Consider the following 14976-nt stretch of genomic DNA (forward strand, 5'->3'; position numbering starts at 1 on the left):
GGTGTCTAGGAATCTGCCATTTTAACAAGTTCCCCAGACTATTTTGATGCTTGTCCAAATTCGAATACCATGGATTGAACCACAGCGTGGGAGAACCTTGTCAAAATCAGATTTGCTGATCTTTTTCTGGGATTGAAAATGAAATTTATTTACTCCCTTCCCCTTTATTTGCTCAACAAACATTTATTAAGATCTTATTATGTGCCGGTCTCTGTGCTAGGTGCCAGGGAAATAAGGATTTACATGAGTCCTTGCCCTCATGGGACTCACAGTCTAATGAGCAGAGCTAGATGTTTTAAAACTTGAGGGAAAGAAATGAAGCAAAGTTAGAGGGAACTGTCTTCTCTTCCCCCAGTGCATGAACTAAGCCAAATTAAAATCCCTCCCCATCCTTCCTACCTCAATATTCCTTCCTCAGGGAGGTATCTGAGCCCCCAAATAAGTTCCTCATAAGTAGAAACTCCAAAAAAACATTCCTTGTATTAGATCTAACCTTAAAATAATTTAAGGGCCGGCCCGTGGCTCACTCAGGAGAGTGTGGTGCTGATAACACCGAGGCCCCGGGTTCGGATCCCATATACGGATGGCCGGTTGGCTCACTGGCTGAGCGTGGTGCTGACAACACCAAGTTGAGGGTTAAGATCCCCTTACTGGTCATCTTTAAAAAAAAAAAAATAATAATAATAATAATTTAAAATATATTATTATGGGCTTTAATTTTTAAACGTTATTTATTATAGAAAATTTCAGGCAACACCAAGTTGAGGGTTAAGATCCCCTTACCGGTCATCTTTAAAAAAAAAAAAAAAAATAATAATAATAATTTAAAATATATTATTATGGGCTTTAATTTTTAAACGTTATTTATTATAGAAAATTTCAGGCATCTACAAAAGTAAACAGTAGAGCAAACCCCACGTACCCATCACCCAGCTCTGACAATTTTTGTTCCATAGCCTGTCTTGTTTCATCCGGGCGCTCACCCTTTTCTCCCCATCCTGCATATAAAGTATGTATCTCTAAAAAATATAGGGTCTTTTTATAGACATAGCTACAGCACCATGATAATATCTAAGACATTATCAGTTCATTCCTTAATATCGTCAAGTATCTAATCAGTGTTCACACTAACTCCAGTTATCTTATAAAATTTCTGTATAGTTTGTTTAAATCAGGCTCCATATACGTTCCGCTCATTGCAGTTGGTTGATATATATCAGTAATGTTGTGTCTCAATCTTTTTTTTTTTTTTTTGTAGTTTTGTTGTTGATTGTTGTTGACAAAATTAGCTTTGTCTTATAGTGTTTTCCATAGTCTGGATTTTGTGGATTGCGTCCCCATGGTGTCATTTGTATTCCCTGTAAATTAATGGTTAGATCTAGAGATATGACCCTTTAAATACCTTTTAGTTACACTTTGGCACTTGAGTGCATCTGATACGCCAAGGACAAACCATTGGCCAGACAGTGAAGGAACATAATAGGGATTGGTGCAGACCTGGCAAATGCATCACCAGTGAGTAGTAGGAGGGAGGAAAATGAACATTTATTGAGTGCCCTCTGTATGCAGCCACAGTGCAAGGTGCTTTCCATGCACTCTCATATAAACCCAAGTGCTGTATTGTGTATGGGGGATTAGTTTTATTTGCATATGAGGAAACTCTAGCTCAGAGTTAATGGGTCGAGTCAGGATGGGAACTGAAGTCTGTGTTTCTAAAGCATGTCATTTTCTTGCCCCTATACACATAGGGCTAAAAGGCTAGGCAGGCATTGTAAATGAGTGCAACTGAACAGAGGTCATGAGAGGTGGCCCTCTCACTGGCCTCAGTGTTGGGGGTGGAGGGGACTGTGGGGAGTACAGGCCTGTTGAGAGGAGCCACTGCCCAATTCCAGTCTTACTGTCATGCAGGAATGTGGACTTGGTGTTGCCAGACCTTTGATTTTTCAGTAGAAGCCACATAACTGAATGTCTGTGGGAAATCTCTAGATCTTAAAATGTTAGCTGATAATTCAGATTTCTAAAAAACACTTATCTGGTGCAACACTTTGGGCCAGAGCAAACAAATCTGCAGCTTTTCACTCCTGTTCCACCCCATGGAACATGCTGCAGGGACACGTATCAGCTGAAGGCTGGCACTGAAGACCCCAGGAGTTAACTGTCAGAGGCAGGTATTGCCCTCGGAATTAGAGAAAGGGAGTGTTAAGCAGCTCTTGACAGGTTGTGGAGTCCTGAAGCTTTATGCTCTGCTGTATTATGTTTCAATAAAAAACTTAGAATCTTTGATGAGTCTGAGCTAATTTATATACGTGACTTTCATCAGTTGGCATTTACATCATAAATTTTAGTTAGATAATTCTTTTCTCGAACACTTCATTTATTCCTTTCTATTTCAATAGAAGATTTACAACAGAAAAATCTATTTATAAATGAGTATCATTCGTCCTATTTTCAGTTCAGCAGAAATGGAAATAATTTAAAAAATGAGTTTGTTAATAAAGACTATAATAAAATAATTTCTTCTTTGCTTTTCCGGAAGGTGGCAATTCAAAGAAGTTGTACTTATGCTTACTCAGTCTGCTCAGTAAAGCTGGGAGCATGGAGAGTAGGGGAGCTTAGCTGGATATTTGGGTTTCATTCTTTGTGTAAGTAAAGGCCGTTTGTCACAATTATTTGTGATAGTTAATAAGCCTATAGCTTATACAGACAGTCACTTTCTTCCTCTCAGGCAACTCAAGGCTTTCTCATTCCTGGGTAAGGTGACTGGTGAGGGACCCTCTGTGGCTTCATTGAGATAGAGGGGCAGGGCGTTTCGCAGTCATGTGAAGAAAACCCCTGCCCGGGCTCAGAGCATTCACGCCTTCAATAACCACTCACTGAACTTGAGGACAAAGACCTTTTCTGCCACGCAGCTTCCTTTCTCCTTGCCTGGACATTCTGTAAGCGGTCTCCTAGTGACAGGAGTGCAGCACTCCAGGCCCACAAGCGCGAACTGCAGCCTCCTGCCACCAGTCCGTGAATGCTGGCAGACGCAGCTCCTTTGCAGTGAACTCCAGGGAAGCAGTAACATCTTGTTCCCTAGAGGAAGACATGAATCCTGGAAGAAGTTTGATAAGGAGGACAATGACGGTTAGAAACTGAGCTGAGGGAAACTTTACCACAGGCGATGGCACAGTATCTAAAGCTGTACAGTGCAATACGTGTGACTGTTTCATTTTTTAATTTTGATTTTTAATTGTGATAAAATACACATAACATGAAATTTACCATCTTAGTCATTTTTAATTGTACAGTTCAGTAGCGTTAACTACATTCACACTGTTGTGCAACCTATCTCCAGAGCTTTTTCATCTTGCAAAACTGAAATTCTGTACCCATTAAACAACAGCTCCCCATTACCCCTTCCCTGGCTCCTGGCAACCACCATCTACTTTCTGTTTCTATGAGTTTTACTACTCTAGATACCTTATATAAGTGAAATCATACAGTATTTGTGTTTTTTGGGACTGGCTTAGTTCACTTAGCTTGTCAGCTGTTTAGTTTTAAATTAATTAAAAACTCGGTTTCTCAGTTGTGCTAGCCAGCCACATTTCAAGTGCTCAGTTGTCCCATTTGGCTAATAGCTACTGTATTGAACAGTGCAGACAGGGAATATTTCCATCATCTCAGAAAATTTTATTGGACAGCACCGGTTTAAAGGAAAAATGGTGGCTTACCCTGAGAACTGACTAGAGTTGGGGACTCAGGGGAAAAAGTATTGGATATTTTTTCATACCCTGCTGGCTGATAAATAATCTGTCATTTTCACCACAAAAATGATACCAGCTGCATGATGTTTTAATAGTTGCAACTTGCATCCTTATCCCAACCTCCAGTCATTTAATATCCCCTCTCCTCCAGTAGCATGCAACATTGAAAATAATTTCAGTTGGAAAACTTAAAGAACATAAATATAGTAGTCCCCCCTTATCCTCGGGGGATACATTCCAAGACCCCCAATGGATGCCTGAAACCAAGGATAGTACCCAACCCTATGTATACTATTTTTTTCCGTATACATACATACCGATGATCAAGTTCAATTTATAAATTAGGTGCAGTAAGAGATTAACAATAACTAATAAAATAGAATGATTGTAACTACTGTAATAAAAGTTCTGTGACTGATCTCTCTCTCTCAAAATGTCTTCCTGTACTGTCCTCACCTATTTTTGGACTGTGGTTGACTGCCAGAAAGTGAAAACGTGTGTAAGGAGGGACTATTGTATATAGTACAGATTACAGATAAATGCACTTTAAAATATTCTTGAAAAGTACTTCTTAGGAAATGGCTGTCAGCTTTACCATGTATGAGAGTTAAATTGGAGTGTTTCATTAATCAGAACTGTTAGTTTATTGTTCACCTGACAAGAATCCAAATTGGTATTTGCCACAAAGAAGCCTTATTCAGTAGACCTGCCCTTTAAGCCTATTGCATTTAAAGCTTTTTCCTTGAGACCTTTCAGTAAAAGAGAAAGGTTGTATCTTAACACACATTTATATGTGTGTGTACATATGCCCAAACTTAAAATTAGGGTTTTTTGTATCAGTGCTTACTCTTACTATCTGAGATGTATGTATGCTTTCTAAAAAAAAAGTTCCTGTCCACAAAATTGATTTTATAACCCATGAAAGGGCCACAACATACAGTTTGGAAAAACTGCTTTGGCCACACCTGGATTCAGCTGCAGGCCTGCAGTGTAACACTGTAGCCCCCTCCTCACCTCCTGGTCCCCACAGCTCAGAAAACGGCCTCAGAACTACGCCTCGAAACAAGCAAGCGTTTAAAAAAGCCATCAATCATGGCTTTATTTCTGGATAAGCTCTGTACGCTGATTTTAATCGGGTTTAAGTAGAATGTAGTTATGATAGAAAATCCATTACCAAATGGTTATACTGTTTTTCAAAGCCAAACATAAATAATTAAAAATTTTCATGCTATAAATTTCTGTATTAGCATATGTGATGGGGAATTAATTGAACTACAGTTTCTTTCTTTTTTTTGTTTTTTTTGTAACAGAGAATATACATCTCACAACGCTGTGTAAGGTTATAAAGGAAAAGGAAAAAAATCTTTAAGTCAGTTTCTTGTGTCTTGCATGAATAATTTAACAGTTTATAAAAATCCTGTAAACAAAGATTTCAAAATACATGTTTTATATGGTATATGGATAAGATGACTTGTCAGATTTTTTTTTCTTCTTTAGTGTGAATATTTGGTATGTTAACCAGTATTTTGAGAAATAATAGGAACAGAATTGAGTTTCCTTGTATCACTTTCAGAAGGATTTCACGTCGGGGTCACAAGAGAAGTGGCTTCCAGACCGGCCAGTTTTTCTTTTCCTTACTGGACAGTGGCAGGAGTCCACTTACTATTTGTGTGAAAATAGTGATGAGAGTTTGTGTGCTCCTTAGTAACTCTGAGTTGGGCAGCCTGTTAAAAAAAAAAAGGAAATGATCAAGAATATGAGTAAGATGTATGCACAAAAGTGTTCATCATAGTGGTATTCATACAGGTGAAAAATAGAAGGCCTTTATTCTAGGTCTTTCTTGCATGTACAGCTTCTTCGTTTATCTCTCTCTACCCCTCAAGCCTGAAGATAAAGCAGTTTTTGTGAAAATGGGAAAGGTTAAGGAGAGAAAGAACTGGGGCGTCTTTATCTTTCTGGCTTTTCTTCCTCACAGAGGGGGGGGGGGAGGATATTTCCTGAGCTGTGAGGGAATTATTTTCAGAGTTGTGGGGGTTCCCCCACTTCTTTGCCCCCTGGGGAGGGGCCTAAATACAGGAAGAGTCTGACAGCCCAGCGTGTGCATGTGTATGCCGACTAGCCCACAGTTGCCTGGATGTAGAAATAGCAATATGGTCCCTCACAAAGATGTTTCTAAATAGAATATTGCTGACTCTGTGATTTGGTAACTGTCCTTGTAATGAATGAGGCGAGTCAATTTGAATGGCTTGCTTAACAGAAATTTTGAGATGCTGCTCTGTTTTTTTTTTTTTTTTGTCCTTTTTTGAAACCGGCCGCACCGCGCTCAGCCAGTGAGCGCTGTGAGCGCACCGGTCATCCCTATATAGGATCCGAACCCGCGGCGGGAGCGCTGCTGCACTCCCAGCGCCGCACTCTCCCGAGTGCGCCGCGGGCTTGGCCCGATGCTGCTCTGTTTTTTTTTTTTTTTGTCCTTTTTTGAACCCGGCCGCACCGCGCTCAGCCAGTGAGCGCTGGGAGCGCACCGGTCATCCCTATATAGGATCCGAACCCGCGGCGGGAGCGCTGCTGCACTCCCAGCGCTGCTGCACTCCCAGCGCCGCACTCTCCCGAGTGCGCCGCGGGCTTGGCCCGATGCTGCTCTGTTTTAACAATCAAAACGCAAATGAGGCTACTTTTGTAGCCTCCACAGTTTGCAAAATATGTTCTCAGGCATCATTTGAATTGATACTCAAGATAAACCCATGGGCTGGGGCAAAACATTTGCAGAAGAGGAAACCTGGGCTCAGAGAGGTAAAGTGTCTTGACCAAGGTCACACAGCTGGTAGGTGGTGGAAAGGAGTTTTGAATCCCAATCTAGTACTTTTCTGAGAACATTGCTTTACTTCTTATGTTTTGGACTCATAAAATAAAACACACTGAAGTTGGATAATTGATACAAATGCAATAGTTGGTTCAACAGATAATGTTTGTTGAGTGCTTATAATGCAGGGGTTGGGAAAGGGACTGCTACAGTTGAGTGGCATAGGTCCTGCCCTCAGGGAGCTTTCTTTGAAAGATCTGAAGAAGTACGTTTACAAGCAACAAATGTACTTTATTCTAGTAACACAAACTGAATGTGTTAGTGCTTCACGTTAGTGGATGCTGAATGAATGCCTGAGTCCTTTATAGAAGTCTTCCTGAAAGAAGGGTTTTGAATCAGATCCTGAGGGATATGCACAAAGACTAAGGGAGGGGTGTTCAAGCAGGTGCAGGGCATGGTGGTGAGAAAAGAGAGTTGTAGAGAGTCAGCTTCTGTGTGGTGGAATGCTAAGAAACAAGAAAAGAGCACTTGAAAATCTACCTTGCATAAGACATTGTGTAGAGCTGGGTTTAAAATGGTGTGCAAGAGACCTGGTCCCTGCTTTCATATTGCTTAGACTTTTGGGGGGGAGACACTAAATATTGTTTGTTGGCAGTAAGGTAATTATACAAAGATTTCAAATCGTGATTTTTCCTATAGAGTAAAAGGACAGGAGTCTATGAGAGTGTATATAGTACAGCAACATAAATTAGGGTGACATTTCAGCTGGTGCGTGAAGGAGCTGGAGTTAATTAGGAAAATAGATTTAGCGAAGGGAGCAGGGAAAGGAATGCTCAGGAAGAAGGATGGAGCATGTGTGAAGGCCCTGGGGTATTGGAGGAGCTAGAAAAAGGTCTGTGTGCAGGAGTTGTGACAGTGGAGGGGTGAGTGGTCTGAGATGAGGCTGAAGAGGGGGCACAAGCTTGATCAGATTTTGGTTTTTATTCTAAGAGCTGTGAGAAGTCTCTGAAGTATTTTACGCAGGGATGACATGATCAAATCTTCCTTCTAAAATGATCACTTTGGCTGCAATGTCAAGAATGTTTTGGAGGGGGAATAATAGAGGTTTTGGAGCCACTCCTTAGGAGGCTACTGTAGTGGTCCAGGCTAGAGATGATGGTGGGTTGGTGTAGGGTGTGGCAGTGGAAATGGAGCAAAGTGGATTGTTTCCATAGAGATTTAAAAGATTGAATCTACAGGACTTGGTGACATGTTAGATAATGGAGAAGCAGATAGTAAAAATGGTTCTTGAGTTCCGGATGTTCCAGTGGGATGATGGATGGTGAAGCTGGCCATTGAGGTGGGAACATTGGAAAGAGAACCAGTTTGGGGAAGAAGAGATGAAATCAGCCTTGGATGTCAGGGAGGCAGTTGGGTCTATGGGTCAGGAGCTCAAACTGAGAATGGAGCTGCATTAAATGTGTAGTTCATTGGTGCATAACTGGCAAGGGAAGCTCTGGACGTGGATGAGTTTTCCCAGAGAGAAAAGAGCATTAAATGAGGAAAGAAAGATCGAGCAGTGAGGATGCGCAATGGCCAGAGAGAAGAGAACAAGCCAGCCCAGGAGCAGTGAGAGAGGTGGGAGGAAAACCACATGGTGTTTGAGTGATATGTCATTGAGGCAGATAAAATATTGTTTAGAAAAAGGAGTGGTATCTTTCAATTCATCTTTAGACCCATTCCCTCATCACATTCCAAAATCTGTTACGGGGCGGCCATGTACCTGTAGTTCTGAGGCACTCGTGTAGCACAGTTACAAGGTATACTTGTTTATTATTTTATTACTGTGACAGATTGCAGTGTGTGTGTGTGTGTGTGTGTGTGTGTGTGCGCGCGTTCTGCCTGGAACAATAACCTCCTTTCCTTTCTCCTGCATCACTGCACTTTTGGCTGCCACTGCGGTTTGTTGCCAATCTGAGCTCATTTAATCCCACAGAGTACTAACCAATATCTGGTCTCGGTGGCTCTCTAATTTTACTCCAGGCGCCCACCTTCATTTGCCAGCTGGGATCTCGTAATGAGCTAGCTGCACACAGTTGAGTAGTAAACCTATTTTAGCTGGTGAAATATGCTTGAAGAGCTTGCTGCTGGAATGTTCCATGTCAGGCCCGCTTCCCCTCTCTCATTGGTATTATCTTTTCAGGATGGCTGTAGCTCCTCCAAGTTACTGTTTTGTGGCCTTCCCGCCGCGTGCTAAGGACGGTCTGGTGGTATTTGGGAAAAACTCAGCCCGGCCCAGAGATGAAGTGCAGGAGGTTGTGTATTTCTCGGCTGCTGATCATGACCCTGAGAGCAAGGTGGAGGTAAGTCACGCATTGCATTCTGTGGGTTGTCACTTCTCTTTCTCTGGCTTTGCACACTGTCACCTCTTTCTTGGAAGCCTGCTCAGTACTCAGAACTGTCATGCTGGTTCTGCTGATTCCTGTTTCTATTCAGGTTTGCTCATAGCCTTAAAAACAAAGTTACATGGGGAATTCTATGTTCACTGCTATGGCCCTTGTTTTATAATTAAGTAAAATATTTACATGGTTCCAAAATCAAATCTACAAGGCAAGGTTTTTTTTCCCCCTATAGGTAACCATGTTTTGTAAGTTGTTTGGTTCATGCTTCCATTTAAAAAATTATGTTATTAATGAAGGTACTTCAAAAAGTTCATGGAGAAATAGAATGGAAACATAATACAAATCTTTCCATGAACTTTTTGAAGTTCCCTTATATGTAATAAATTACACACACACACATAAACACATACACACATATGCATATTCACCCTAGTCCCTTTTCTTCTTTCTTAGATTAAAGGTAGCATGTCACGTATACTTTTCTCCACTTTGCTTTTCAACTAAAAACATATCTTGAAGTCACTCCATACAGTATATGCAGGTGTTCCTCATTCCTCATTTATAGCTGCGCAGTGTTCTACTATATGGACGTATCACAGATTAATCAGTCCCATATTGCTGCTGGATATTTGGGCTGTTTTTCAGTCTTTTGTTATTATAAATAGTGCCGAAGTGAATAATAGCTTTATTCGTCTGTTGTAGTGTCTTGTCTCAGTTTATATATTTTCATCATGTTAAAAAACTATCCATTAATTTCTGTTTGAGTGCTTTAGAAAACACTTGTTTTTGTAATTATTCCTTTGGGGTAGATGCCCAGAAATGGGATTGCTGGGTCACAAGGTAAATAAATATGTAATATTTTTAGATATTGTCAAATTTTCTTCTATAGGTGGTATACCATTTTGCATTCCCACCACCAATGTGTGACCATGCCTGTTTCTCCATATTCCCAAAGAGTGTTGTCAGACTTTGATGACAGCAATTTTGTGTTCATTTTACATTCTACTGTTTTACTAAATTCTTTTATTGGTTGTGTCAGCTTTCATCATTGATTCTCTTGGGGTTTTCAGGTATATTGCTATATCACCTGGAAAGAGAGACAGTTTGATTTGTCTTTATCTCTGATTATTTTCTTATCTGATTGCTTTGGCTTATATCTTGGATTCAATGTTAAATTAAGTAGTAGTAGAGATAGCGGGTATCTTTGCCTTTGTGTCTGACCTGAGTGGGGCTGCCTCTAGTGCTTCCCCAGTAAGTAGCAAGCTGACTTTGGGACTGAGATTTATATAATTTTATCCAGTTAAAAAGTATACATGAGTTCCTATTTTGAGTATCTTAAAAAACAAATTAGAAATAGGTGTTAAACTTTGCAGAAGGTCTTTTCAGTGATTATGGAGACAATCAGTTAATTTTTTTCTATTTATATGACAAAGTGAACAATCTTTGCATTCATGGAATAACCTTCTTGGTTATGGTATATTTATTTAACTCTGTGTGTATTTAAATGGTACTTGTTTGCTAAAGGATGAAGGATTTGGGGGAAAAAAATTGGGGCTGGTAGATGAACAGGTTCTTTCCAGTGACATAACCTTTACTCTTTGGTGTTCTGTGGCTTACAAAATAAATGGATTTTTCTGGTGGTCATGTTCAGTTTTAAGTAGGTATTCATCAATGTGTATTTTATTTTCTTATCTGAATGTTTAATCACTTGTTTTAATCCTGTAAAATCACTAATCAGCACCAAACAGCAATAGAACTCTATGAGGAGGTGCTTATTTTAGATAAATTTAACAAAGGCACTGAAATGAACAGGCAGATGTGAGCATGACTTGGCATGGGCTGTTTGAGTACTGGGCAGTGGCAGACTATCTCCTACGGGACTTTCACCAGAAACACTTGCCTTTCATGTTGAGCCACGAACTTAATCCCAGCCCCTAAGCTTCAGTGGAACTTTCCTTTCATAGCAATGAAGAAGAGTGCTAGGTTCTCTGGTGAGTGTGTTAGATTTTAAATGGGTATTCATCAGTGCATGAAAATCCATGTCATTTGGGTTCAGCCCCTAAGCTTCAGTGGAACTTTCCTTTCATAGCAATGAAGAAGAGTGCTAGGTTCTCTCGTGAGTGTGTTAGATTTTAAATGGGTATTCATCAGTGCATGAAAATCCATGTCATTTGGGTCGGAGTGTTTCTCTCTTTTTCTGGAACAGAGTGGACTCTATAGATGAAGTTTGCTGGTTTGAGTTGTTTGTGACCTTCCCTGTCTGTCTTCCGTCAATATTTCTATCGTTTGTCCTTGAGGGACAAACTGAAATAATACTTTGATTTTTACGTGGGCAGATTTAAATTCCCAAAGGTGGCTGCACCAAATCCCATCCCACGTGCACTTCTTACAGTGTGAAAGACACTCCTCCCGATGCTATGTGACTCCCACGGCTGGGTCATAAAAGGATACAGTTTCTGCCTGTTTTTCTCTGTCTTGGGACTCTAGCCCTAAGAACCCAGGCATCCTTCATGCTGGGAGGAACCCAAACTAGCTCTCATGCAGAAAGAACCCAGGTCTCCCGACAGCCAGTGTTAACTGCCAGACATGCGAACGAATGAACTTTCAGATGATTCCAGGCCCGAGACACTGGAGTGGAGACATACCATACCTGCAATTCACTGTCCAAATTCCTGACCTATCGGAAATGGTTGTTTTATACCACGAAATTTTGGGGTAATTCGTTAAGTAGCCATAAGCTCTACAATATCTTACAAATGCCATTTATAAATATGTCTGAAATAAATATTTCAGAAAAATTTGTTTCTTTTGGGGGGATAGGCTAAATACCTCTTAGTATTTTACTCTCATGGTTATAATCATTTTAGGAAATAGGCTAGATTCCTTTTATTAGTTAACCCTGGGTATATTATTACTCAGATACACCGTAGGTTAAATCATGTCCCCTTGCTATTCACAATAGTCACAAGATGGAATTAGCCTACATGTCTATTAATGGATGAATGGATAAAAAACAACAACAACAACAACAAAAATCCCCTGTGGTGTATATATATACCATGGGGTACCACTCAGCTATAAAAAAAAAATGATAACCTATCATTCGCAGCAACATGGATGGAACCGGAAACCATCATGTATGAAGTAAGTTAGGCACAAAAAGACAAATACTGAATGATATTACTCGTATGCAGAATATTAAAAAAAAAAAAAGTGGTTCTCATAGAAGTGGAGAGTAGAATTATGGTTACCAGAGACCATGGGCTGGGGATGGGGGGGGAGGAGGAGAAGTGGTGGACTAATGGGTGCAAAACTATGCTATCTACCTTAAGTGAATCATTGTGAAGTCTATGCATTTATTGAAACAACACCCTGTACCCTACAAATATGTAGAAATAAATGGTAAAGTATTTTGAATAAAAAAAATGTCCCCTTGTATAAATAAGTACAATTTGATAGGTACTATAAATAGACTCTAAGCAAGCCCTGACCTCTTTTCTGATTCTGAGACCTGTGTTTTAAGCTGCCTCTTGTACATTTCCACATGCATATTCTACAGGTAAAATAACCTCAGAGATTAAAAACCAAATTCATTCCACGCATTTCATTGGTCCCTGTTGCTCCAATAGCACCATCGTCTGCCACACAGTTTACACTAGAAACCAGGGGAAACGTTGACCCTCATTTTCCCACCCATCCGCAGATGCACAGGGACAGCTGTCACTGAGTCCTGGTGCTTCCTCTCCTGTGTCCCCATCTCCTCTCCACTGCCCCATCTCATTTGGCCCACCCCATCTCCCTTCTGCTATACTCTTATTGGTCCTGGGTCTCTTTCTCTTAGATTCCTCTCTTTGCAGGATTACTAGAATTTTCTCTCCAAAACACAGCTCCCTTGTTGAGAAATGCTTGGTTTTGTTAACAGGATGAGAGTCCAGGCTGATTTGTATGCCATTTAGAACTCTTCCCTATGCATCCTGCTCACTTTTCCTTCCTTTTCTTCTCATTCTTTCCTTTTCTTTTTTAAACAAATAGACTATTTTTAGAGCAGTGCTATGTTTACAGAAAAATGAACAGAAAGTACAGAGGGTTCCCATATACCCCTCACCTCCCAGCTTCCCCTCCTATTAACTTCCTCACTAGTGTGGTATGTTTGTTACAATTGATGAGCGAGGATCGATACATTGTTATTAATTCAAGTCCATAGTTTACACTCTTTGTGTTGTATATTCTATGGGTTTCGACACATGTGCAGTGACATGTATCCACCACTACATTATCACAGAGGATACTTTTACTGCTCTAAAAATCCTCTGTGCTCTGCCTCTGCATCCCTACCCCACCCCACCATGCCTGGCAACTACTGATCTTTTAACTGTCTCCATAGTTTTGTTTTTTTCCAAAATGTCACATTGTTGGAATTGTACAGTATGTAGCCTTTTCTGACTGGCTTCTTTCACTTAACAATATGAATCTAGATTTCCTCCAAGTCTTTTCCAGGCTTGGTAACACACACACATATATATTTTTATTTCTGAGTAATATTTCATTGTTCTAGATGTATGTACCACAGTTTATTTACCCATTCACCTGTTGAAAGACATCTTGGTTGTTTCCAAGGTTTGGCAATTTGAATAAAGCTGCTATAAGCATTTTTGTTCAAGTTTTTGTGTAGGTATAAGTTTTCAAGTCATTTGGGTAAAGATACTTTTTAATGTAACTTTATATTTTGAATAGTTACTTTAGTCATGTGGTTCGAAGACTAAATGATATTTAAAAGGCTCACAGTGAGGCGTCTTCCTCCTCCCTATCTCTATCTACACTGGTTTCTGTCTTATGTAACCCTTTTTATTAATTTCTTGCACATCCTTCCAATGTTTTATGCAAATTCAAAAAACCATGAATATTTGTCCTTATTTTCTTCCTTTTTTTCATGGAAATAGCACATTATTTACACGCTTCTGAAACTTGGTTTTAAAATGTACGGTAGTTTCAAACTTACAGAAAAGGTCTGCATTTGCTTTTTTCACTTAACATTTTCTAAAGCTTTTTCTGTGTCTGTATGTAGAGATTATCTTTTTTTTGAAATAGCTGCATGGTGGTCCCTTGTGGAGATGTACTATAATTAAATTACTCAGTCCTCTATTGCTGGACGCTGGGACTGTTTCCAGTATTTTGCCAGTCCAGAAAGTGCAGCTGTGAAGAACCTTGTACATAAGTCATTTTGTGCACGTGAAGGTGTAGTCTCGGCTGTACTTCCAGATGCAGTATGGATGGATCATAGGTAAAGCTTTTGTAATAATCGACCTCAATAAGAGTTGTACAATTTTCTGCTTACTTTTCTGTCTTCATTTTTAGTTGTCTTCTCAGCTTACACCGTAGGCCCCAGCTACATTCAGCTGCTTGTCATTTCTTAAGCAGACAACGAATATACTTGCATTTCTGTGCTTTTGCTCTTTCTATTTGCTGAGAATGTGCTCTCTCTCCCCTCCTCTCATCTGCTTGGCAGACTCCTATGCATCCTTCGGGGACCCAGCACCAATATCCCCTCTTCCCTCTAGCCTGCCCCTCCTCTAAGGATATGTAGCACTTTATGCATGTCTTACCATTATAAATCAGTTGAAATATACAGTCACCTGGAACTAGGGGGATGAGTTCTGGCCTAGGAGGCAAGGATCCTGGATTCTTGTCCTGCCTCCCTCTTTATTGTGTCTTGAGTCTTTAAGCTTCTCTGAGACTCAGTTTCCTCATTTGCCAGATGGAGGTCATAACACCTGCTCTGCCTGCATTACAGGGCTTTTGTGAGATACCCATGAGCTGACATGTGAAAGCACTTTGTGAACTCTAGAAGAAGAGTCTTTAAGCTTCTCTGAGACTCAGTTTCCTCATTTGCCAGATGGAGGTCATAACACCTGATCTGCCTGCATTACAGGGCTTTTGTGAGATACCCATGAGCTGACATGTGAAAGCACTTTGTGAACTCTAGAAGACCATTGTAAAGAGAGGGATTTTTTCTTTTTTTAAAGAACTGTCTAGTGCTGAGAGGTTCTGT

At 40.3% G+C, this 14976-nt stretch overlaps 1 protein-coding gene across 1 annotated transcript in view; it reads left to right on the plus strand.

Moving 5' to 3' along the window:
• The first annotated feature begins 8526 nt into the window (after window positions 1–8526).
• The window catches only part of LOC103605721 (secernin-1-like), a 26410-nt gene continuing 19960 nt past the window's right edge, over window positions 8527–14976 (plus strand). Inside the window, exon 1 of the mRNA XM_008590348.1 lies at window positions 8527–8888. Coding sequence (XP_008588570.1) covers window positions 8685–8888 — 204 coding nt within the window. The 5' untranslated portion in view covers window positions 8527–8684. The remainder of the gene's footprint in view (window positions 8889–14976) is intronic.

This window comes from Galeopterus variegatus, unplaced genomic scaffold (genome assembly GCF_000696425.1).
Source record: "Galeopterus variegatus unplaced genomic scaffold, G_variegatus-3.0.2 Scaffold6016, whole genome shotgun sequence".
NCBI lineage: Eukaryota > Metazoa > Chordata > Mammalia > Dermoptera > Cynocephalidae > Galeopterus > Galeopterus variegatus.